The 25,192-nt window shown below is 50.4% G+C and overlaps 2 protein-coding genes across 4 annotated transcripts in view; one reads left to right on the top strand and one right to left on the bottom strand.

Annotated features, from left to right (window-relative positions):
• DUOX1 (dual oxidase 1) overlaps positions 1–12,448 on the bottom strand; it is a 32,183-nt gene extending 19,735 nt beyond the window's left edge. Inside the window, 16 exon segments of the mRNA XM_045823020.1 lie at positions 3–140; positions 755–873; positions 1,079–1,254; positions 2,374–2,546; positions 2,803–2,905; positions 3,969–4,059; positions 4,983–5,079; positions 5,214–5,274; positions 5,651–5,800; positions 5,802–5,818; positions 5,970–6,171; positions 6,359–6,546; positions 7,337–7,501; positions 7,699–7,782; positions 10,477–10,567; positions 12,342–12,448. Coding sequence (XP_045678976.1) covers positions 3–140; positions 755–873; positions 1,079–1,254; positions 2,374–2,546; positions 2,803–2,905; positions 3,969–4,059; positions 4,983–5,079; positions 5,214–5,274; positions 5,651–5,800; positions 5,802–5,818; positions 5,970–6,171; positions 6,359–6,546; positions 7,337–7,501; positions 7,699–7,782; positions 10,477–10,534 — 1,822 coding nt within the window. The 5' untranslated portion in view covers positions 10,535–10,567; positions 12,342–12,448.
• Positions 12,449–12,528: 80 nt separating this feature from the next.
• On the top strand, positions 12,529–25,184 carry DUOXA1 (dual oxidase maturation factor 1). 3 transcript variants are annotated; one of them, XM_045823023.1, is made up of 8 exons: positions 12,529–12,579; positions 13,249–13,362; positions 20,199–20,375; positions 20,677–20,734; positions 21,391–21,525; positions 21,770–21,983; positions 22,229–22,446; positions 24,215–25,184. In XM_045823023.1, exons 3-8 carry the CDS (start codon positions 20,229–20,231, stop codon positions 24,469–24,471), a joined length of 1,029 nt encoding a protein of 342 aa, XP_045678979.1. In that variant the 5' UTR covers positions 12,529–12,579; positions 13,249–13,362; positions 20,199–20,228; the 3' UTR covers positions 24,472–25,184. The 3 variants fall into 3 exon arrangements, with proteins under 3 accessions (XP_045678979.1, XP_045678977.1, XP_045678980.1); XM_045823021.1 differs by lacking the exon at positions 12,529–12,579 and adding an exon at positions 12,586–12,958; XM_045823024.1 differs by lacking the exon at positions 12,529–12,579 and adding an exon at positions 12,963–13,092.
• The last annotated feature ends 8 nt before the right edge of the window (positions 25,185–25,192 follow it).

Raw genomic sequence — 25,192 nt, 5'->3', positions numbered from 1 at the left:
ACCCAGGGGGAAGCAGCAGAGGGCCCCGATGGTGACCCCGAAGCCAAATCCACTGCCCTTGAAATAGTCCCTCATGATGGGGGGAACACAGGCTGGCAGGCCCTCGGTGCTGAGTTGTCCTGGCTGTGGGCAGGGGTCTCCTGGGGAAACAGAAAGGTGGAGTCCTGAGGGGTTGGGGAGCTAGGCCACAGGCTCAGGCACAGGATCACTGAGGTTAGGGAAGCGAAAGCAGGGGGTTGGGGGTGGCTCTGGGTCAGAGGGGAGGGGGCTGCTTACCCCTGCCATTGTCCCTGCCATTGTACCAAGAATGTGGCATTTGCCTACTTGGGTGACAAGTGGGACCTAAAAGGAACCTCAGCTACACAGACACACACACACACACACACACACACACACACACACACACAACCCTTCCCTCATCACTACTGTAGCACTGGGATTTCCTCACTTCACTCAGCCCTGCTAATGTTCCACCCACGCCCAGCCCCATCCCGGCTGAATGTGAGTCTCCATACCAGGTCTCTCTGGGTCTCAGCCCTGCCCTGACTTGGGCCCCTCCTGCAGTTGTGCAGAGGGAAACCCACACAGCTGTGCGTGACAACCTCGATGCCCAGATCCAAAGTTCCCAAGGACAGAACCAGAGCTCACTGCCCTCCTTGGAGTCTACGGTCCAGCTTCACTGAACCACACCCTCAGCTGAGGAGGAAGGAGATGCCAGGCCTCCAACCCCTGCAACTACCCCCTGGCCACTCACCTGCATGCCAGAAAAAGACATTGGGCTGCAGGGCACTGGGGTCCACCTTGGTGACAGCCACCAGCACATCCCATAAGGAAGTCTTTCTGATCTCAGCAATCTCTTCCTCAGAGAACAGCCTGGGGGTGGGGAAGATGGGTAGTTCTCAGAGTGGGAGAGAGATGCACTCCCCAGGCTCAGAGACCCAGATAAGGAAAGAGACCCAGAGGGGCTGGGGAGGGGCGGGGCCAGCTGGAAATCAAGGGCCCACGGGGGCTGTTTACAGGCAGAGGGCCTGAGCCCAGGCCGAGGTGCAGTCTGAGGTGGGGCCCGAGCAGGCCTTACCCATTCCTGGTGTTCTCAAACCAGTAACGGTCACCGTCCCGCAGCCGCACAAACTGGTCAAGGACAATGGTGCTGAAGAGGGGCCCGGGGTTCCCCTGGCTCTCCAGGAGCCCCCCAGGGAGCAGCTCCAGCAGGGACAGGTCCTGGTTGTACAGGGCGGCTGTGGCCTCCAGCACCTGGGGCCAGGAAGGGATAGGAGTGAGTATAAGGACCTGGACCCACCCTCAGTCAAAGAGGTGGCTCCCAGGGATCAGCCTCAGGGATGATAATAATGATAATAAATGACAGTACCAATAATTCACTTATTATGCCCCAGGCACTGCTGAGTGCTTTATATAAGTTAACTCATTATGGGAATGCTCTCACAGATTCAGCTGCCTATTTTATAAAGTAGGAATAAAACAGGCAGCCAGTCTCCTATGTAACTTATTCTTGAACAGGTATGAAAGTTTAAGAACCAAAATCAGTGATGTTGAATGGTAGAATGATGTGTTAGAAGAGGTTTCTATTCTTTAGATCTAAAAAAGTATGTTTAAAAAATCAAATCTCCACAATATATTGCCTTTTAAAAACAGGCTTCAACAATATATGAGCAGCATATTCTACTTGATTTTTACTTTAGTTCTTTTCTTCACAATGTAAATAAGCACTTGACCAGCTTAATCCCAACAAGGCACAAAAAGATTTGCCACTATGGGATATCTGGTAATTCCTATCTTTATACTGATTTTATAAAGTTTACAAGCCCCATGCACATATCCCTTCCTTACCAGCCTTTCAATTCTCCACTTTCCAATGATTTTATAAAATAGTAGGGGCAGAGGCAACAAAATTGTCATACAATTGTAGAAACACTGCTGTGCCAAGATGGTAAGGCAGCTAACACTGGTCTGCTGGCTGGCAGACAATGCCACTCACGCAGGGTGCAGGACTGACTCCCCAAAGGCAGCCTGAACAGCAGTGCACGCAAGTGTGGCTTGTTCCCGAGTCAAGGGCCTTCTATACAGACTCAGGGGATTGTTGGGGAGAGCAAATAAAATAAGTGCTTGTCGTGCAACAAATGATCAATAAACATTTGCTGGATCTGCATAGTCACAGAGTCTAAAGCCAAATCCTGCTGGTCTGGTAACCTCCATCTTGGTGTGTGATACTGGGAAAAGCAACCTGGGTGAGCCCTGCCCCTTTTGCCAGGTGATTGTCTCTGGTGCCTGGGTCTTGCTGCCCCTCTTCTGTGTCTCAAGCCAGAGTGTGCCCTGATGCTCCCACCCTGCCCTCTGGGTCACGGCCCTCCTCACAGTGCCATCACTCTGGGAGAGTGCAGGGTTGATGTCCTGCCATCTGGTAATGGGAGGCAGGCCCAGCGCTGCCCTGGCCTTGGTGTAAGAGGGCAGACCCATGTCCCGGCCCCGCTGCAGGCAGCTGGCCAAGTGGTCTGTGCGGGAAAACTTCAGTGGCCCGGGCCAGAAATCTGTGAATGCGATAGCAGAAAGTCTGAGGAAGCTCAGCCACACCAGAACTCCTCCAGCCCACATCCCACACTCCAACCAGCCCAGGGGGACTTGAGCCATACAGAGGGAGCTGTGGCCATCAGGTCAGAAGCTCTCTCAGCAGTGAGTCAGTGCCAGCCCCCAGCCCTGGTAGCCCTCCCTGCCTGACTCTGGAGCTCCACCTGAATCTTCTCCTAGGGGCCAGGGGCCAGCCTATAGGGTCAGTCTTGGCCTCACCTCGAACATCCTCAACCACCACATGGTCCTCTCGCTCAGCAATCTGGGAGGCCATGCCCAGTAGCAGTGCATCTACATCTTCGGCTCTTTGTAGGTTTGGGTGCTACAGGGGTGAGAAGAGGAGAGGGGTGTGGCTAATGGGGCCAGAGGTTGGGCGGCCAGGCTCCCTCCACCCCATAGTCCCCCACCCAGTCCTGCTGTTCACTCCCAGACTGGTGGGTCATTCTTCCACAAGTTGATTCCCCACTCAGGGTGAGTGATGCCCCCATTCAAAACCCATGCTGTTGGGATATAGGTCTCCTTAAGTACAAGGAACCAAAAACTTTATTTCTTCTATTTTAGGAGACTTGAGAATATGGTTGACAAGATGCTAGAAGGTTTAGGTCTTGGTCCTTGTTCTGTTCACTGATCAGCTGTGTGATTATGGGAAAGTCATAGGACCTCTCTGAACGCAGTGTCCTCTCCTGACTAAAAAGGGCATTACAGACTAACAATATAATAAAATAAAATTAATGAAATAATAGAAAGGGATTAGGAGAACACTGAGGTCTCTTTCAACTCAGGTCCGTGACTCTGGTCCTATGCCCTCCTCTTCTCTCTTTTCCTCCCTCCTCCCTTCCTCTCTTATGAACGCTCTACACAAAAAATCTGAGTTTGCTTGAAATTAATGATCAATGCTCTTGACCCACACTGACCTGGTGTGGATGGGCAGACCATCCCTGGTAATCTCTCAGAATCCCTCCTTCCTCCTTGCCCCCAACCCACAAAAATACATTCACATGCTGCCCTGGGTGTGTCTAACTAGGAAGTTTCCTTGGGGGCTGTGATGGGGCGGGGGGTACTCCAAGGCCTACAGGGCTGTTAAGGGAGAAGAAAGACCTAGGAGGAAGCAATGAATGCAGAGCCACACTTACACAGGTCCCACTGCCTCTCACACAGCCCTGAGGGGAGAGTAGAGAGCTGTACATGACTTTTGACCATGTACAGCTATCTGATCATCTCAGACACTGGTAGGGAGATGCCTCCTCCACTCCAGCCCATCCCAGCGGGCTGCCTACTGCCCACCTTCACCACACACCCTAATATGCACACACACACGCACATAAGCACAGACCACACACACACACACACACACACACACACACACACACGTCCCTAGCCCTGACCTTTCGGCTCCAGTAGCTGTTACAGACTCGGAGAGCTCTGGAGACACTTGAGTTCTGATTGATGACCTTCTGAAAGTGGCAGCTGGAATTTCTGAAATGCAAGGAGTAGGGGAGTGCTGACTGAGACCCTGGGGTCCTAACGTCAAGCATCAGCTCTGGTCTTCCAGGCCTTGCTTTCCTGAGTGGTATGTGGTCAAGGTAGGCCCTGAACAACCTGATTTTGGGGCGGTCCCTCACCCCACATCAGACCAAACATCAAAAAATGCGTCCATAGAGCTTGTGCATGCTCTCTTGTGTGTTCTCTCTCCACATATACACATGCATTTTGAAAGAATATTTAATGGTTCTTTTGAAACTACTTGTCTATGGATAGATAACTCAATTGCTACGATTCCTTGGCCATCACCAGGCACATCAAAATTGTTCCAGAGTAAGAAAATCCAATCTTTGAATTGTTTTAAAGTATAATGCAATTGTAAAAGGTGCACTGACATATTTTGCTTTGTATACATTTACTTAAATGTATATTTTTAGTTTAAAGCTCCTTTTTATCATTTTGGAGCCAGTATTTTCTTGAGCTCTCACACATTTTTATTATAATTGCCCCAAAAAGATTTATAAGCACCAGCCCCTGTGTTTACAGCTAAAAATGCCCCCAGGGCAGTGTCGAGACCTGCACTGCAGAGCAACAGGCTTTGTGACTCACCCTCTGAGCCTCAATTAGCCTGTCTTAAACTGGGGGATTAATATCCACACCAGTTGCAGGAAAACCAACAGAAAGGTGCTTAAAAACCACAACAATATGTCTTTTTAAACAATTGTTTTTATTCTTCCCCTCCATATTCACTGTTCCCTGGGGGGATGGGCACAACTTCAGATTGACAATGTGGTTCTGAAGATTCTTGAGGGCAATTTTCCCAATTGACAACATGCCCCCCAACCCCCTAACCCCCACCACACACACAGACCCATTGCCCCTGGCATTTCCCAACACACACTTGAACCCTCCCTCACCTCATGTAGACGCCAGGGGGCACCATGGTGGAGAAGAACTGTTCAGAGGCCACCAGGAACTCTGGGGAGATGCTGGGGTCCAGGAAAGGGCGGTACCCTGCTCCACGGGAGCAACGGGACAATAAGCTCCTTACCCAAGGCCCCTCCTCCCAGATCAAGCACCACCTGTCTCTCCCACTATGGATCCCAACCACCACCTCCCCTCAGCCCAGGCGCCCCCAGTGCCCTCACCTGTATATTCTGGGGGTGTTTGCTGCAGGAAGCTGGGCAGCCACTCATACACAGCAATGTTCTGAGGATCGAGAAAGAGGAGAGGGAAGGTGAGTGCTCCAGCTGCCAGGCCAGGGGGGGATGTGAGCCCAAGGAAGCCTTAAGTGGGAGAGGACGACCAGGCAGAAGGTGACCCAAACAGCAGAGATGCTGAGGCCATCCCCTCACGGAACAGAGGACTTCAGGGGGTGGGTGAGCTCAATTTCTTGCATAAGTGACGCTTTGTCTCCTTATCATTTCAGGCTCTATTCCTGGACATTAGCTCTCTGGGCAGGGGTGGACTCCCGGAAAAGGGTGTTTCTGGGTGGGGGATGTCCGAGGATGGAGGGCTCTGCAGGGAAGCAGAGTGTCCCGTGGACCAGGAGATGGGCTGGGGAGGAGGGGGCAGTGCCACTGACCTGGTAAGTGGCGATGACCCTCTTGCGCGCGTGCTGGAACAGCTCCTCGTCGCCCCAGTGCGGGTGCTCGCCAGCCAGCTTCTGTGCCATCAGATTGTGGTAGCGGAACCAGAGCAGGCCCAGCGCCTGCAGGAAGGGCTCGCGGTTCCCCTCGCTCCGCCCCGAAGGCTGCAACCGACGTGGGGACACACGGGAGGACATGAGCGGCTGTGGGACGCAGGGGAGCGCCACCTCGCAGACGCCAGTCTGTCCTCCCACCAGCCGCGAAGACGCTCCAACCCCAACCGGCCCGCGCCCCTGCGGGGCCCCGCGGCCTCACCGTACAGCCCCTGGGGCCCGCGCTGGCCCGTGGCGGGCTCGGGCGCAGTCCACATGAGCAGGGGGGCCTGCGCACCCCGGGGAAAGGCGGGGTCGGGGCCGGACGCCAGCTGTCCCCCAGAGAAGCTCCGCAGCGCGTCGCTCCAGGAGTGCGAGGAGCCGTAGATGGCGCTGCCGTCCAGCCAGCCCGTCACCTGGTTGATCTGCCAGGGCATTGGACAGGAGAGCCGGGGTCGGCTAGTCTGGGCGGGTAAGGGAGGGCCAGGGCCAGGCGGGTGTCCGCGGGTGGGGTGGGCGGGGAGCCTTTCCCCACCGACGCCTGCAGACCCGCAGCCCAGAGCCCCACCTGCCTGGGATCCAGCTCGTGCCCCGCCGCCTGCCTCGTCTCACCAGGTCCCGGGGCTTGCTGGGGCTCTGCCCGGTCTTGGGGTCCCAGCGGCTCCTCTGGAAGGGCAGCACCACGTCCCCGCGCCGGTCGGGGTCGAACACGGGGTCTCCGGGCGGGATGTGGATGTTGAGGAACTCGACAGGACAGCAAGGTCTCTCTATGCTCACCAGGTCCGAGAGCACGTGGTAGCCTGCCAGCAATGGGGAGGGCGTGCTAGGGCCAGCTAAGGCCATTCTCCTTTCTTCCCCAGGTATTTAGCCTCTCCATCCCCAGCCCCAAGCTTCAAGACTCAAGAGCCATTATGGGCAAGTCCCAGCCTTGACCTTGCCCATAGTTTCCTAATACTGTGTTACATCCTAGTCCAAACTGTTTTCATTGCCAGTTTGGCCTTCTCCTTGGTAACTGGGCAGTGCCCAATGAGTGTGCCTAGGCATTCAGGCTGGCAGCATGGGCTCCAACAATCTGCTGGGAGCAGCCTGCCTAGGGGACCTGCCAGCTTCAGTGGCATGGTGGACACTGGGAAACAAGCGTGGGCACCTGAATTGCCAGCAGGAGCCTGGCATTCCTGCTGGGAGCCAACAGACCAGTCATTGGAGTCAGAGGGTCCAAGCACCCCCATTTTGACACCCCTCCTGGCCTCCCACCAAGGTAAGAACCCTGCCCTGTGCCTGTCCTGGGAACCAGAGAGGCCAAGTAAGAACAGTATCCTGAGTCCCTACCAGATTATTTTCATGCTCCTGCTTCTACCCCCAGCCTTATCAACAGCTCAGCCTGGGGCACATTTGTACCTCCTCCAGCCAGACTTCCTCCCTCTGCTCCCACCCCTGCCCCTCCCCATCACCTACCTGCGCCTCCATCTCTCTCCCCTGTCTCTCTGACCCTCCAGCACTTCTCTCCCTCACTCCCCGAGTCTCCCCTCAGACACAGAGGTGTCTAGCTGACCCCACTGGCCTCCCTCCACTACAGGTTGAGGCCCTTACCGAAGAAGACCCCCAGCACTGTGCGGTTTTGCAGGGAGGCCTGCCCTGCAGGGCCCCTCGCGGCAGTGTTGCTGAGGTCTCGGGGATTGGGCAGGTAGGGTTCTCCCAAGGGCTGGTACACACCATCTGCATAGGTGGCTGGGACCAGGCGCTGCAGCCGATATCCTACAATGGGAAGGGTAGGGACAAGGACCAGTCCTCAGGGGGGGCTCCTTGACCTCCTCTTCCCAGGCTTCCTCCATACCACCAATCATAAAACTTTAGGAATGGGTGAGCCTTTGCTGGTGCCTGCCAGTCCTTGCCCCTTAGGGGTCGGTACCACCCTGACCCTGGGGCTCTGTATCCACTTGGTTCTCACCTACCTTTGCTGCCCCATCTGTGCTCCATGAGGTTGTTGTACCACCCATCAAATCGCTGTACCTCCCACGAAATGGGGTTCTGAGCTCCTATGTGAGAATGGAGAAAGGGGTGGATGGGCAAGTTAGTACAAGAGAGGATGAGTAGGCCTGCAGGATATGCATCCTGTGAGCCTGGTAGTTGGGTCAGCAGAGCGTGGATACCCAGCACAAATGTGGGAAGTACAGTACAGAGGGAGATAATCAGAGCAAAGTGATGTCCAAATTCAAGACCAATCTTTAAGCTGTTGGTGGGGATGGCGGGCAGAGCTACTATGGCAGGGAGCACTAAAGGATTGTAGCTAGGTAGCCAGGTGCAGTGTCCTGACAAATGGCCTCAGAGGGGAAAGGAAGCAGAAGAAGGGTGGCAATGGGGAAGGGGATTCAGGAGATTTCCATTGCCCTCACACCTCAGCTCCCTTGAGGACACAGCAAGACAGAAGCCATTCCAAGCCTCAAGACATCATACAGAGCAAGAGCCAGCCACTCCCCAAAAGCCAGCCACTCTTTCACCCAGGGAGGGATGTGTGATCCTGTGATCCATCTCTAGGCAGGGGCAGTATGGAGAGGGGCTTTGCCCTCTCCTGCTGAGCAGAGCCCAGGGCAAGGATGTGGGCCATGGGGTTCCGGTATTGGTCTTTTCCCCAGTTTCTTGGGTGGGATCAGGGACTAATAGTCATGTGGATAACCCCACCCCTTCCCCTCTTTGGGAGTATCATGTCCCCCATATAATTCTTCCTCTTGACCTTATTGTACTCCAGAAAACTAGGACTTGGGAGGGAGCACTCAGCTGTTGAGGGAAAAACTCAGGTAATGGTGGCAGAGGGAAGGATCCAAAATTCCAAAATCAGAAATATAGCAGGGGTTCTCCTGGTCAGTACATCAGATGACTAGCCAGATTTCTTTCCCCAAACTAGGAGGCTACAAGGTTGAACCTCCCTCTCTCCTCACCTCAGAGAACACAGCAAAGAAGAGAACTGTCACCAGCCAGAGAGAGACCCATTCCTCTGATTGTCTCCCTGCTTAGTTGAAGGACAGGATCTCAGAAGGACCCTCTTGCCCCATACCCAACACACACACACACACACACACACACACACACACACACACCAGGAGGTCAGAGAGGGAAAATGACTCAGGCAAAGAATTTGAGCCTGAGCAAATATTTGAGCAAAGAATTGAGGACAGCAGAATAAGTGACCCCAAAATATGTCACTTTGGCATGTGGATTATTTTAAGATGAAGGCAATCAAGACACAGTACTCAAGGAAAAAAAAAACTACCTTTCCCTTAACCACCTAAAAAAAAAATTAGATAGGAGGCCTGGCTCAGGAAGAGGGCTAATACTAGAGATAACTTTTTATCTGTGTGCAGGGCAAACATCTAACCAAACATCTGCTCTGTTCATGGTCCTGTGACTTTCCCTCCTCCCTTTTGATCCCATTCCTCAGCTTAGGGTCAGCAAAGAAGCCTCAACTACCCCATTTGCTCTTAGGTCTCCTGTTTTTATGGTGTTCTCATATACATGAAATTCAATTTGTTTTCTCCCATTAATCTGTCTTATGTCAATTTAATTATTAGCTCAGCCAAAGAACCTAGAAGGGAAGAAGGGGAAAATTTCGCACCGCTACAGAACCCAACTAAGGATCTAGACTTGGGGCAGAAATAGGGCAGCCACATACATGTGATCTCTAAAATAAGATGAACCGGCCTTGACCAGTTTGGCTCAGTTGGTTGGGCAAAGTCCCACAAAGTGAAAGGTCACTGGTTCACTTCCCAGTCAGGGCACAAGCCCGGGGTTGTGGGACCATCCTAGTTGCAGCATGTACCCTCAGAGGCAACAAATTGTGTTTCTCTCTCACATCGATGTTTTTCTCCCTCTCATGCTCCCTCCATTCTCCTTTCTCTAAAAAATGGATAAAGTTTTAAAAATAAAATAAAACAAGATGAACTGGTGGCAGAACATAGGGTGGGGGCTGTAGGGGAGGGGTGGGGGAGAATGCCTCTTGACAATAAGAGACAAGAGAATAGGAAAATCTAAGGCCAAGGCACAGGGACGCCTGGCAGGAATGAGAATGGGAGCAGCTTTGGCAAGAGAGAAGCTGCAGGGGCCATCTCACCACCCTCCGCCTCAAGCCAGGACAGATTATTCCACAGATTTTCTTTGCTCCCTGTTCTTGCATCTCCTGATGATCAAGGACTTGTTCTTTGTAAGCAGACTTGTGGGACCTTAAGTCCATTTCCCTCCTCAGAGACTCAGACTACAGGGAATGGCCTCAGATTCTAGCAACAGACTGTCCAAAGCTGAAGGTTACCAGATGAAACCCTTCTGGATTGATTTTTTTTAACCATATTGTTTTAAAACATTAGCGACTTCCCTTTGGGGAAGTGAGCTTTCAATCCAACCTGACCCCAAGATCCTTTATTTTCTTGTGTGCCTAATCAATCTTTTGTTATTTGGGATCAGGGTCCTTATTTTAGCAAGAGAGAAAATAGTGGAGAGATGGAAGGACCCCAGACTATAAGTAATGGAATAGGAAGTGCTGATTTGGGGAAACATTTTATTCCATTACCCATCCATCTAGTCAGCAAGCTACAAATTAACACCTAACTGCGTGCAGGCTACTGTTCTACCTAGGGAGCAGGGATAGGGATGCATGTGATACAACTTCTGTCCTTGGGACAGCCCAGAAGATGCTGGGTTCCTCTGCTCCTGGCCGTAGTTCTCCCCCAATCTATACTCACCTGTAACCATCCATGGCCCAACTAGGACAGTCCATGCCAGAGCCAGGCAGACACCCATGATGAAAATGGAGAATACCTTCAAATGGAGCCCCTAAAAAAGACAGAGCACAGAGAGAATGAGCCCCAGCAGTGGAGGAAAGTCAGGCCAGGGCCTCGGAATCAAGGTCCCTGTGAATCAAGGCACGGGCCAAGGGGTGGCAAAGAGCAGGAGACTCCCCCCTTCCCAACAATCTTCCATTTGTTCAGCAAGCACTTAATGAGCTCTCACTATGTAGTGGGCGCTGACCTAGGCACTAGAGATTAAGTGGTGAACAAAGCAAATGGAAATCCCCACCTTCCAGGACTTAACTGCCTCAGATTAATTGGAGAAGCAGAGTGTGTTCCTTTAACAGAGCCTTGCCTGGAGGCCAGGACCCTGGATATGGTGCTGCCGCCAGAGCACTGTGTAGATCTCAGGTCATTTATTGGGTCTGGACCTTGGTTTCCTTTTCCATCTATGAAAGTAAACATGTTTGAACTGTCTACCTTCTAGCATGGTTGCTGGAATCAAATGTGAGATTAAAAAGTGGCAGGTGTTATATAAATGTGATACAGAGAGGGTGGGTTGGAGCTGAGTCCTCTGAGTCTACTCAGAGGAATTCCTGTGTTCAGTGCTGACTTCCTGCTCTCTCTCCCTAGGCCAATAAATCACCCAGGGACAACAGGGAAACAGGACAGCAGGGAACTCAGTGTGTGACTTCTGAGTGGCACAGGTGTGCCCAAGGCCAGTGAAGACCTCCCAAAGGCAAAGTGGAGCCTGGGGGTGGATTGGGGCTGGGGAACTATCTGGTGGAGGAAGGGGGAACTCATGCAAAGCCTCATCTCTAGCCAGACCCTCTGAGCCTCTGGATGGGTTGTCTAGTTTCACAGGAGGGAACCCAGAGGGTAACCTCATCCCCGCTGGCTATCTCCCGTTGAATGAAAAAATGTAGGCCCTGTCATAACTCAGAAGCTTAGTGTTCTACCCATTCCAGCCCAGAGACTGTCCAAAGGCCAGCCTTTGGTAGTTTGTGAAGAGTAGGGCCCTGGGGGGTTGAAGCCGTAAGGTCGGAATGCTGCAGTGGCCACAGTGGTCCTTGCATGATCTAGGATGTCCTGCCTACCAGTCTGGCTTCTGGATTTTTGGTGCCACATGCCAATGTACCATCCAACCCACAGAGGCATGCAGCGAGCCTTCAGGCCAGGCCACAGGGACGACCTGAAGAAGATGGACTTGCTTAATAACTTCTTGTGGGTGGGCAGCCACATGGTTTACACAGCAACATCAGTTCAGTAACTTCTCAGCAACCTTGAAAGGAAGGCAGTAAACCTCAGAAAAGGGCAGTAAAGCCCCAGGCAGTGGCAGAACCAAGGAGAGAATATAGGCCTGCCTCCTTGTTGACCCACATGGCAATTTTTCCAGCCGTGAAGTCTTGGTGTGGTGGGGAAAAGATGAGTCTGAGGCCCTAGGAGTTCCAACTTGGTCCCAAGTGAGAGCTGAAGAGGAAAGCATGGTTTCTAAAGGCCCCGTATCCCCTTCCTGGCATCATGTGCTGGTGCCAGGAGGAGCTCCAGAAAGATTCCCTTAAGTCCAAGCAAACCAGGCCACCCAACACGCAGAAACTAAAGCATCCAGTCTCCCAAAACCTCGATAGGGTAGGGGATGGGCCCTAACAGGGCCCACTGTAGCCTCAGGCGACGAAGAGGGTCAGGCTGGATTCCCCTTCCCTCAAAAAATGTGGAGCTGCGGAGCGCTCCGACGCAACCCTGCCGCTGGAGCTGTCCCCACCCAACCCGCGTCCGAGCGCCCAGATCCGCAGGCCCGGAGAAGCCCTTCGGGATCTGACCTGCGGTGTCGCCTGAGCAGGGACTACAGCTTGACTCCCGTCTGGCTCGAAGTTGGGTCCACGACGCCTGCTCGCGTCCGGTTCCCTCTGCCGCTCTGCGCCGAGTCGGGCGGGGCTGGGGAGTGCAGAGGAGATGGTGCGCCCCAGTTCTACGGCGGGGCGGGGCGGAGTGGGGCGGGATAGAAACCTGAGCTCGGGGGACCGGGTGAGGTACTCCAAGGGGACCTGGGCGCGCAAGGTGAGACGCCACGTGCTTGCGGGATTCAGATGGAGGGAATGCCCTGTCCGGGACTAGGGCTCGGCTAGTTCTGCCTAGTGGACGGCGAGCAGGGCAAGTTCGCTTCTACGGGTCTGCTGGAGCTGGGAGAGGGAGAAAGACCGAGAGCACTCAGAGGGACAGGGGGCGGTCCCCAAATTCTCTCCACACCGTTGGTTCTGGGCTCTAAGACCAACAGGATCCACCAACACCCGAAGACCTGGCCAGGCGTCCAAGCAAGGCACCCGTCTTCAGACCCTGTTGGAGCCTGTGCTAACCACACCCGCCGGAGGCTTCACCGTGAGATCTCCAAGGTCTCACTGTGCCCGCGCCCCGCCCGCACCCCGGACTGCGCCGCTAGGTTTGCGCTGGAGAGGCCTGGGGTGCTGGGCATGGGGGGAGGAGAAGGAGAAGTCGGAATGAGGGCTGCGAAGTACACCGGCACGCGTCCAGTCTTTGTGCCGGGCTGGTGTGGAGCAGCGCTGCGGGCCCGGGGTGCGGTCTGAGAAGGTCGAGGGTAACTTAGAGTGGGAGGCGGAGAAGCATCGCAGACCCCGTTTGTCCGGTCACAGCCTGGCCCTTAAGTGAGTGGGAAGAGTGGGAGATGGAAGGGAGGTCCGTGGATTGAAAGGGTTTGCGCTTTGGTGACAGAACGTCCGGACAGTGTCCCTCTCCGATTCCACCCGCAAGAGCATCGCGTGTGAGGTTCCACAAGGAGGAGGTCAGCTGCGCGAGTTGCCACTCACAGATTGTTGGAAAGAGAAGGTAGGCAACCCTAGTCCCATGTGAGTGGCGGGAATATGGCTGTTGGGGTCGATGCGGTCTGGGTGAGTTTTGAACCGGGCCTTAAAGTGCCGCCCTCGCCCTGGCCCCTAGGGGCGCACTGCGTCCACCCGGATCAAAATCAGATTTTCAAAGAGAAAGCTTGGTAAGAAACAAAGAGGAGGCAAGGAAAACCTTGTAAGGCCATAAATGCCACAAGGCTTACAGACATCAAATCCTTATCTGGAGTCGGGATAGGTTGGTTTGTATGATTCAACACCCCTGGGATCCTTACCTACCTCGGCCCTTACTGGGGATTCTTGCCTCAACCTACTTTTCAGATCTTGTTCTGATTTTCCACTTAATTTTTCCTTTAGTGCAACAGTACATATACACATGCCCACACACGTTCTTGAAGAGGAGAGGCTGGGACAGGAGTTTCTGACAGTCTCCTTAGCCAGCCAGGGCTGTAAACTTTTAATGGGATCAACCCCAACCTGAGATATAAATCATCAATCAATCACATTCTAGTAACTGTGTATCACCAATCAGAGCTCTTGGTAACTCCAGGCATGTGACCCACCCCCCTTTGTAGAGAATTAATAGTTCTTACTCTGTAGGTTCCAGAGATGGGAGAAGGGGACGGGAGACTTCAGGAAGAAATTCCCGTCAAGCTATAAGAGAGGCCACAGAGCCATAAGAAAGTGCATAAGAATGTTGGATGCTAAAGACTCTTGCTTGTACTAGGACAAATTTTCTTAAAAACTGGAACTATTTCTTGCTCAACCCTCATACATACACAGGAACCCACTTCATCCTATGGCGGGGGGGATTGGATGACTGTGTCTGGAATATAACCAAGTGTGAGTAATGTTTCAGTATTGTAAGGGACTTCAGAAGAGGAAAAGATGTTCCTCGCCTCTCCAGGTCGGGTGATAAAGAAGGACCCCAGTGTGTGAGGACTGGCCTGCCCCAGTGAGAGCTGCCCCAGTGTTGTTGCAGGGGCCTCTGGTGCAGGGTTTTTCTGTCTAGGTGTCTATGTTGCTGAGAACTCCTTTCTGGTGCCTATGTTTCTGTTTATATGAACTTATAGTGCATGTCTGATTGTATCTTGTGCTTATTAATACAAATATACACTGTGTATATATACCAATCATGGTGGTAAGCTCAGGGAAACATGAAGACTGACATAAGATTTTTGTCAGATAGGAAGAAATTCTACAGTCAGAACCTCCTTGGCAAACTAGGGAGTGACTCAGACACCAGCCTGCAGTGTCCGTGGCATTATGGATGAGATACAAGATGAATTCACACAGACTACCGAGTCCTGTGGAGGAGGGAGCTACTCTCTCAAAGGGAGAGTGCCTCGGAGTGGCCTGGCAACTCTCTCAAGAGGAAAGTGCCCTGATCCTTCCTATGACAGGTTTTTATTGGGTTCATTTTGCACAGGAATACAGGTAAAACTCATCAATCATTGTCAGGCAGTAAGGATCAAACCATAGATAGCATACAAAGAACTACTAGGGCCTATTCTGAGTCAGGGTCCATTAGCTAAAGGGCTACAAAACTTTGGGAAACAAATTCATTTCCTGCTCAGACCCTTGTCATTTAATTGAGATCATTCTTAGCAAAGCAGGTTTCACAGGATTTTATGTATTCTTTCTCAGGCCTGATCGCCTGGGGAACCTGCCCTTTCCAGCACAGGGCTTCACCGCCCTCTGTCTTTGTTTCAGGCTTAAGCCAGGCAGGGGAAGTAAGGCAACCAAGAGATTAGGAGACTTCTCAAAGACAGAATGAGGACTCAGGCTTTGTCAAAGCTGAGGGTCCATTACCCCCTTTTGCTGTAGTCCCCCAAGTCCTTCCCTGGTGCCTCCACATGATCATATCTGTCTTAGATTGTTCCCCACTTGGGGAATCTTACCCATCATTGGCTGACTGATCGAGCATCGGGGCCCAGTTATGGAAAAAGGAGCAGAAGTGGTGCCCCTGCCTGGAAGATAAGCTTTGCCTCCTCAGTGGCTTATGGTCTGAAGGTCACTCACTCAGCCTTAGCCATGGGGGGCTTGCAGCTCCTGAAACCAAGCAGGTTGGCTCCCAACAAGGGAGGAAGACATCTATGGGAAACTCTAAGCTTCATAGGAAAAGGAGAATTACTGGATGTGGGAACTTTTCATGTTAGTCCCATCTCTTTATACAGGAGGACTGTTGGCTTAATAATTAAAATCAAATTAAGATCAGGGTCATGAAAAATTAACTTTAAACTGGGCAATGTAGATTAAGGAAGATGTAATTCATTAAATTGAACAAGAAGAAATTAATCAAGGAAAATTTCATTCACCACTGTCTTTTTGCTGTAGTATATAAATAAATATTTTGGAGAATTTGAAATAAGTTAATATTGTTCTCCTGTACCTAAGATACAGAAACCTTTCATTAGTGTTTCTTTGAAGCACTGTGCTAATAGAAATGAGCCATTCTTGTAGAATATTTTATATACTCCTTTTCAAATAAATGCAGGAATAATGCTAATATGTGACCCTGATCAAAATACATTGCATTATTATTATTTGCTTTTGTTGAAAATATTTGTTTTTTAAAGTTCCATAATGTAACATGTATTCTAACTATTAGCAAACTTGCTTTGTCTTACTAACCAAGATATTCTTTCTATCTTACTAACCAAGATATTCTACACTTTATATCCTTTAAAAACATAACATTTCATCAAAATTGTAATGGCTTCAGTCTATCTGCTTTAAAATAAATATCACTATCACATATTTTACAAAATAATTGAGTCCACAAATTCTTACTCATCTTCAGCTAGAGTTAAAATCTATGTTTCAAATTCAATTGAACATGAACATTCATGCTTTAGAGAATCCAACTGTTTGAAGAGACTTTTGGAAAATTTTGTAAAAGCATTAAAAATTGACAAGGTTGGTCAAATTCCTTCCTTCCCTGTCCTTAGCCCTATATTGGTGGTAAGTTAACATTGAATGAGAGTATAGTATGGGGCCATGAGAGAGCACAGCTCCCTCTTGTGTTCCAAATAGGAGATTCTACTGCAAGGAGAGGAACGCATTCACATGGTTGTTTGATCCACAAACTGATTAGTATACCTATCAGAAAATGCAAAGGTGGGAAGACAAAGTCCCTACCCCTAAGGAGATTAGAAGCTAATGAGGAGACAGATGTTCAAACAGTTAAACTGTAAGTGATTATTGGGATCACAGAGGTATGTTCCAAATGCAATCAGAACATTAAAGGTGGAAACATCCACACAGACCTGATGGTATCAGAGGAAACTTCACAGAGAAATTAACACAGACTGAGATTTGAAGGGTTTGCCAGGAAAGGAGTTTGCCAAGAAGGTAAAAGCATTCCAGGCAGACTAAATAGTGTGTACAAAGGCATGAAAGCTTCAAAGAGCATGTCAGATGCAGGGACAGGCCGGTAATTCAGTGTGACTAGAGATTAGGCTGGCTGACAGGTGGAGATAGAAGGGTAGGTGGGACCAGATCACAAAGGACTTTCTATGTAATGGTGAGAAGATTAGGTTTTTCTCAGACAAATATATATATATATATTTGCTTGTTAGAAAAATTGTTCTAACACCAGTCAAGTCAGGATAAGTCTGGATTAGGGCAGATGCAGTAGTGAGGGAAATGCATGGATGGTTTCAAGGAATGTTTGAAAAGATGTTCCAGATCACTGGCTTATTTGATTGATGGGATGGTGATGCCAACAAAGAGACAAAAAAAAAAATCAATCAAAAGCAGAGTAGAGACAGTGAATTCAGTTTAGGACCTGTTAAATTTGAAGCATCCATGGAACATCCAAGTGAAAAGCCTGTAGGGTAATGGACCAGCCCTTTTGTGTTTGGACCCCAGAAAGGAGGTCCACCTGGAGACAGATTTGAGAAGCATACACTATGGGAATGGGTGCGCTTGCCCAGGGAATCAGGAAGAGTGCTAAGTAAGAGGGTGAAGGCAGAATCTTGGAGAACATAAACATTCACGAGGGAGAAAGAACTAGCAAAGGAGGCCAACAAGAAGGCCAAATGACAAGAAGGCCATGAACAAGAAGGCCAAAGGCAGGAGATTCAGGAGAACATGGTGTCATAAATGTTCAAAGAGGAAATGTTTGAAGAAAGAGAGAGGGGTCCACAGTGTCAAATACTACAGAGAGGTCAGCAAGGATGAAAGTAGAAACTTCCCTTTGGATTTAGCACTTGGTGACCAAATGGAGAAGTTTGGGCTGGGGAGAAGCCAGACTGCAATGCATTCAAGAGATCAGGCAGTGGAAATACCAACGTAGACCAAATGCCTGGCTGTAAAAGGAAGAGAATGGGATAAGGTGGTAGCTGGATGGGACCCAGAAGGTCAAGGGAGAGAGTCTTTATTCTTTGTGTTCTTAAGATGGGAGACACTTAAGCCTAGCCTTGAAAGAAGGAGCCTGCAGAGAAGGAGAAGCTGCAAAGTCTCCAAGGGGTAACTGGTGAGAAAGGTGGAGGTGAAGGCAGGCAGAACTGCTCGCAGAGCCCAGAGAAAAAGGGCTGCTCACCTCTCTGGGGTGGCAGAGCTGACAAGTTAAGAAAAAAAGCAAAATTTCATGTTAAAACTGGGATGTAGAGGTTATGTGACTCACCCAAAAGACAGGATTAAAATTTAAAACTATCTGTCTCTCTGCAATATTGTGATACCCTAAGGGAGAGCACAAGGGGATGGCCAGCCCAGAAGGAGAGGGAATGGCTGGGGGCTGCAATGTTTTGTTAGGAGAATCACAGTATTTAGAACTAGAAGAGAACCAAAGATCATCACACCCAATTGCAGATAAGGAAACCAAGGACCAGGTTTTGTGTCATTTGTCTTCCCGATGTTAAATTAGTGACTGAAGAACTGGACCCAGACCCAGAAGTGATTTCAGCCCAGTTCTCTCCAAGAAGGATTGGAGATGAATGGAGTAATAAAATACCCCCTCCTTCCCAATCTGGTAGCTTCCATTTATTGATATTATTCTGTTCCAGGTACTATTCTTAACACTTTACATACACAGTCTCATTTTATACTACTCGCAATGACCCTGTGACATAAACATTATTATCATCCCCATTTTTTAATAAAACTCTCTACAAGAGGCAGAGGCAGAAATCAAACACAGAGCTACTTAACTCTGGAGCTTATTCTTTCACTATCTCACTTAGCAAGACACTACCTGGTCAGAGTATAAATTATGGAGCCTCCTGGGCAAACTCAGACCCCAGCGTAGATCACACTCAGGTGTGGGAGGCCGCTGTGCATGGTATGGGCCCAGCTCCCACTGGGAGATGCACAGGACCCACGCCCACAGATAGGTTCTCCCATGGGGAATCAGGCCTGCAATGTACCTAGGCCGCTATGAGTCTTGCTTTTTGCTAAAACTCCCTCACCCTGAATTGAGGACATTTACTACAAAGCAACTTCCTAAAAACCATGCTAAACTTTCCAAGGATGAGTGTAACCAGTCCAACTACTTTTGCCTTTTCATTTTCAAATATCCCTCTTCTGTGATATGATTAGAAGCACTGGTTCCTTTGTTTTCTGTAAAAGGTAACCACCTAGAGCAAACCTATGCATAGTAAATGAAGACCTTCTTGTAATGGGCAGGGAAACCTAATAAAGGCCTGTCATGGTGGAGGCCGAGGTTTTTGCTCCCTTGAGAGTAAAGCCATGCTGTCCCTTTTCCTCCACCGGACTCGGTAGTCCATGTAAATGTCTCATTTCATCCATAATGACAAGGACACTGCAGGCCAGTGTCTGCATCACTCAGGAAAATGAGCAGAGCTGGGATCATTGATTATAAGATCCATGTTTTTTTTCTCACATTTTGACATCTCTGAAATTGAGGTGTTTCCTACCCAGAATGGCTGCCATGGTTCAATTTGTAGCTTGCATGTTTGCTTGCTTGCTTCCTTCCCTCCTAAAAATAATAGCATGTCTTGTAATCCATTCTACCTTGATTTAACAAGACACAAATTCTGGTACCATTTCCCAGTATTCTGTTTGCGAAGGAACAAACTAGAGTCAACAATCTAGCTCTGAGATCGGGGACAGGCAGAGAATCGTTGAGCCACTGTTTGAGCTGAAATGAGGCCTGGGAATCTAAGTCAAGGAGGAAGGCTGCAGTTGATGGTGCATGCAGTAGAAGGACAACTGGCCCAGCCCTGTGCCTGGTGGAGAGCAGGTGCTCCTTCAGTGCTTATTGAGGTGAACTCAATTTAGCTCCATTGTTCTGGAGTTGCCAGAGCAGGACCCGGGTGCTTGAGAAAGCTGGAAAGACCAGTGTGGGCAGTGTGAGGTCTGGAAATGTGCTTTATACTTAGCAGAGCTGTCTGGCCTGTGTTGCTTTGGGGACTGAGGAGGAAAGCCACTGTTTTTCCAATCTGTACCATCTTTCACCCCTATGCTTTCACTTGATATTAAATATAGCTCTTTCTATGTTCTGTCTGCTTGTGCTGGAGGCCTGAGGGAGATAAAAAAAAAAAGAATTATATTTCTTAAGACAGTCCCAAAGGAAGCAGAGAAGTCTCAAGTGTAGCAGTGGCACTGATTCAGGAGGCCTACAGGTTAGGAAGGGGGCTCGGGGCAACGGAGACTGATTGCCAAGACCCTCCTTCTCTCACAGCCAAAGCATGGGCAGGTGGATGGCCAAGGAGCAGTGGGTTGGCAGTAACAGTGGAATCTGGTGAGCTCCAGAGAAGAGGGGCCTGATCTGGTCTATTCTTGGAGGTATCTCCAGCACCAAGAACAGTGCCCAGCACAGAGGGCACTCAATAAACACCTGTTATTGTTGTACAGCATCCGCCTCCCCTGCACAACTCCATCAAAATGGCTGCTTTTGGACACACATTCCCATTCTATCCTGGCCCCAAGCCAACCTTCCCAATGGACACCACCTTGGCCATCATCGTCATCATCTTTCTGACTGCACTTGTCACTTTCATCATCATCCTGCCTGGCATTCGGGGCAAAATGGTAAGAAACAAACCCAGCCCTGGAGACCCCAGCCCCAGAGAGACCTTGGCCTTGAGATGAAAGGGCCAGATTCTCTCACTAAAACCAGACTCAGGAAAGAAACATCAGTCCTGAGAAAGCAACCCCTCACCTCCAGCAGACAGCTCCCCTGCTCATTGATGCCACAGATGATTATTGAGCACCTATTATGCGCCAGGCACTCTGATCGCAATTGACCAAATGACCCAAACCTGGAAAAAGGAAGGGGGGACTTGGAAGGAGTGTGCTCCTTCCTAAATCCACCTACACTGTTATGGCTCAGAGGCTGTTCTGGCTACTGCGGGTGGTGACCAGCTTATTCATCGGAGCTGCGATCCTGGGTGAGTGTGAAGCTCAGCTGTCTTGGGCAGCACCTCCACCCCATCTGGTTCCCTCAGCAGCCCATCTGGCCCTTCCTTGTTTCCCCACAGCAGCCTCTGCTTCAGGGTGGGCTTCTAGACCCTGCCCACATGCCTCCCTCATTGTAGCCTTATCCCTTCACTTTCACCCTTGCCAAGAGGGGTGTGGGCCCTAGGAAACTATCCTGGGTGCATCTCTCCAACTTTCCTAACATTTTTATTTAGAGGAAAGCAGGTTAAAATGAATGGGGAGATGACCTTTGGAGACTGGAGGGAGGAAATGGGGGAGGACTGCTTGCTTTGCTTTCAGAATTAGGCAAATAGGAAAGATGGAAAGTCTTTAAGTTGAAGCTGTGTTTGCCTAGCATGTTATTACTTTAATGTTTTCCTCCCCAGGCTGCTTGAGTGGCTCTCCCTAAATGGGAAGAGGAAGGAAGGGAAAGGGTAAGAGGAGTATGACCAAGGGAAATCATTTATTCTTCCCATTTTTGGCAAACCAACCATATGCCAGACCCTAGGCTAACTAATGCATATACAATTATGAGCAAAACAGATGTGGCCTTTTAGCTTTCCCTCTAACTCTAACCCAGCAATGCCCAGCACTCCCTAAGTACCCATATGTCCAACTCCCCAACCAGCTGTGAATTTCAGTACTGAGTGGTCTGTGGGCCAGGCCAGCACCAACACATCATACAAGGCCTTCAGTTCCCAGTGGATCAGCGCTGATGTTGGGCTCCAGGTTGGGCTGAGAGGAGTCAATGTCATGCTCACAGGTGAGGAAGAGCTCTTACCGGTGACAGAGAGGAAAGCTCTGCTCTGTGTCTTTGGGATCTAATTTGTTGTGGTCTAAAGAGTGACCGCATGGGTTAGAGGGATGGGAGGAAGGGGAATTCCCAGGCCTTGGAAGCTGCTTTTTCTCCATTGAGACCAGCTCCTCTCCCTCTACCCTGCGTGGTGAGCCCCTTACCCAAGCAAATGCCCTGGGTCCCTGCTGAGCACAGCTGCCCCATTTCTCAGGGACCCCAGTGCAGCAGCTGAATGAAACCATCAGTTACAACGAGGAGTTTACCTGGCATCTAGGCAAGAACTATGCTGAGGAGTATGCAAGAGCGCTGGAGAAGGGGCTGCCAGACCCTGTGCTCTACTTGGCTGAGAAGTTCACCCCAACAAGCCCATGTGGCCTGCATGGCCAGTACCGCCTGGCAGGACACTACACCTCGGCCATTCTGTGGTGAGGGCGGGATGGAATCTCTGTTAACCCAGACCCCAGAACAGGGTTTTTGTCATCTCTCCTCCACTCATGTGGAGATCCCGGTGGGACAGGCTGGCACCAGTCACAACAGTACTTTTTTGGGAAGCCCAAGGCAAAAATCCCTACTTCATGTCTTTGGGGTGTCCTTGGGTCCCTGAGCCTCCACCTGGGACCCCCCAGGTAGAAGTGCCTGGGCCAGCCTTCAATGGGTCCTGGCTCTCCAGGGTGGCATTCCTCTGCTGGCTGCTGGCCAACGTGATGCTCTCCATGCCTGTGCTGGTCTACGGGGGCCACATGCTGCTGGCGACAGGCACCTTCCAGCTGTTGGGGCTACTCTTCTTCTCCATGGCCACATCACTCGCCCCACCCTGTCCTCTGCACCTGGGCACTGCTATACTGCACATTCACCATGGGCCTGCCTTCTGGATTACACTGACCACAGGTGAGGCCCATCCCTAAAGACAGCACTGGAGAGTTCAGGGCCAGGGAGAGAGGGTCAGGGACCATCATGTTGGTGGGGCTAAGGGCCTGGGTGCCAGGAAGCCTTTCTCTTGTTTATAGCTTCTCTCTCGTACCCCTAATCTCTCGGATTTCTCTCTCCAGTTCCACTTCCCCTGTCTCCTTGTGTATGCCTATTTCCCTGAGTCTTCTCTCTTTCTCGGTCATGTCCGTCATCTGCTAACTCTCTCTTTACTCACCTGTTTCCCAAATCTTCCAATCTCATGTTGTTACAGAGCAACAAGGGGAGGACAAGGGCAATATACTATTACCTGAAAGGAACCCCCCAGGTTCGTTATGTCCACCGCCTATAGGAAAGACATCTCTCAATGCCAGAGATTGGTGACAAGGAAAGGAAATGTTTATTTAATGCTGTACAGACTTAAAGTAGTGAACTAATGTCTTCATCAAAATCCCAAAGTCTCTTAAAACACCCACAAACATACACAGTCCTTCCTTCCCCCTTTGCCCAGTCTGGGGTACCATATCTCAGGAAAGGAAATAGAAGTCCGTGGCTCAGGCAGCCCCCGGTTCTTCCCAGTAATCCATCTCGCCTGGTAGGCCTCCCTGGGTTCCCAGCACCATCAGCTGTGTCTCCGGGATCTCTGCTAAAGCCGGGTGGTAGTTCCCCCTTCTAATGCTGCGGGGGTCCCCACTCTGGCAAAGCCACGAGGTTCTCTCTCCACTGCCCCAGCTGCATGGTTCTCTCTGCACACTGGCTGCGGGAGTCCCCACTCAGCCAAAACCATGTGGCTCTCTCTAGCAATGGCTGCCGTGTCTGGGTTTTAAATTCCCACGCCAACCTTCCTCTGCAGCCCCATTTCCAACTCCTCCCACACTCAGCTACACTTGCCATCAATCTCACATCCTTCCAGCTTTACTGGGCTGCCATCGTGAGTCTGGGCAGGTGTGGCCCCATGTCATGGAGCCAATCTTCTCCAAGCTCCCACACAGGTGCTGTAACTCTGGGGACCTGCCTCCCAGTTACATCTTGGTAGGGAAGTTACTTCTACTCCCCTGGCTCAGAGCATGGCCACAGCTATTTAACATATCTATGTAACCAGTTAAAGGTTATAGATGTGTAAAATGACCACACCAGAGGTTAGCTGCAAAGCTGTTGCTATGCAAAACAGCTCTCAAAGGCCCTACTCCATGTGTCCCTTCCCCCAACCCACACCTGTGGGGGTGGAGTGGTGAGGACATCCAATATTTCCTGAACACCTTGAGTTCTGGACCCCATTCCAAATCCCTATTTGGGGTCCCCCCTCCTGGCTGCACCTTGTTACAATGTTCCCCTCCCACTTCTCCTAAACACTTTTCTCTGTGTCCTCCATTGCTAGAACCCTTCCCTGTCCCTGCTTCTCATAGTATTAAAGTGTCCTGCAGTTTTAATGTCCTCTCCTGTCCCATTGGCCTGTCCCTCATGCCCTTTCCCATGCCTACTCCTTTGTGCTCTGCCCTTCCCTAAGGGTTTTTCTGTTTACAGATTTGTTTGTTCCCTCTCTCTCTCTCTCCCCCCTCCCCTCTCCCCTGGGATATAATTGAAAGAGCATTGGGTTTAGAGTTCAAAACTCACAACCACCTTTCTGAGTCCATTGCCTTGAAGCAGGGATGCTAGGACTCCCTTAGAGTTGTTATGATGCTCTTAGGAGAAATACTCCTTAAGAGGGTGTCACCATCACTAAGCATGATACCTACCGCCTCATTTCCAGGACTGCTTTGTGTGCTGCTGGGCCTGGTCATGGCGGTGGCCTACAGGATGCAGCCCCATAGACTGAAGGCTTTCTTCAATCAGAGCGTGGGGGAGAACCCTGGGCTGGAGTGGAATCCTGAGGAAGGGGGACTCCTGAGCCCTCACTATAGGACCACAGCTGAGAGTCCTGTGCCCCAGGACATTCCTCTGTCAGAGGCTTCCTCCAAGGCATGCATCAAGGAGGAGCACCTCAGAGTACCTGACTGTGCCCTATAAGGTTCCTCTACCAGGTGACCACCATGATTTCCAGTCTGACTCCAGACCTCCTTTGAGTTCCATAAAACCATCAGAACTGCCCACAGGACCTAATATCTTACCCCTCCAGCCCTGGTCTGGAGGTGGAGTAGAAAATGGAGACTCTACCTATCAGTGTTACACGAATAAAACAAAACAAAATAAATACCTATGGTGCTGAACAGATGTTGGGGCTGCCCGTAAACCTCGTCACATGGTATAACCAAATGTTTCCACAAGCAACTCTGCCTTTCTTTGATGCTTTGCCTCTTTGCCACTTATTAAAATCCAGCTTATCCACATAATGATGCGTGTGCATGCATGTGTGTGTGTGTGTGTGTGTGTGAGTGTGTGGAGCAGGTCACAGCATGATTCTGTGTTCCCTCTGATCCCATACATTTCCTGTTTTCCTTTTTCCTGGGCCCCCTTTGTTCTTCCTTTACTTCCTCAGCTTGTATGACCTCTTGGTACAATGCAAGACAGCACTCTGAGGAAAAAGAAACCAAACTTCTTACCCGGGCCTAATATTAATGAGCTGTGCCACGTTCTCTTTGAGCTTCAGTTCTCAAATTTGCCAAATAAAATTGTAGAAGTTGCCAAAGGACCTTAAAGAAAAATCCCAGGATTCACATTTTTATGGCTTGCTGACATCTACCTTGGGCCTCAGACACCATTTCGTAGTGAATAAACTCCAAAATGCCAT

The sequence above is a fragment of the Phyllostomus hastatus genome, unplaced genomic scaffold (genome assembly GCF_019186645.2).
Source record: "Phyllostomus hastatus isolate PE091 unplaced genomic scaffold, TTU_PhHast_1.1 phas_scaffold_501, whole genome shotgun sequence".
In the NCBI taxonomy this organism is placed as follows: domain Eukaryota; kingdom Metazoa; phylum Chordata; class Mammalia; order Chiroptera; family Phyllostomidae; genus Phyllostomus; species Phyllostomus hastatus.
This window is presented reverse-complemented; position numbering and strand designations above follow the sequence as displayed.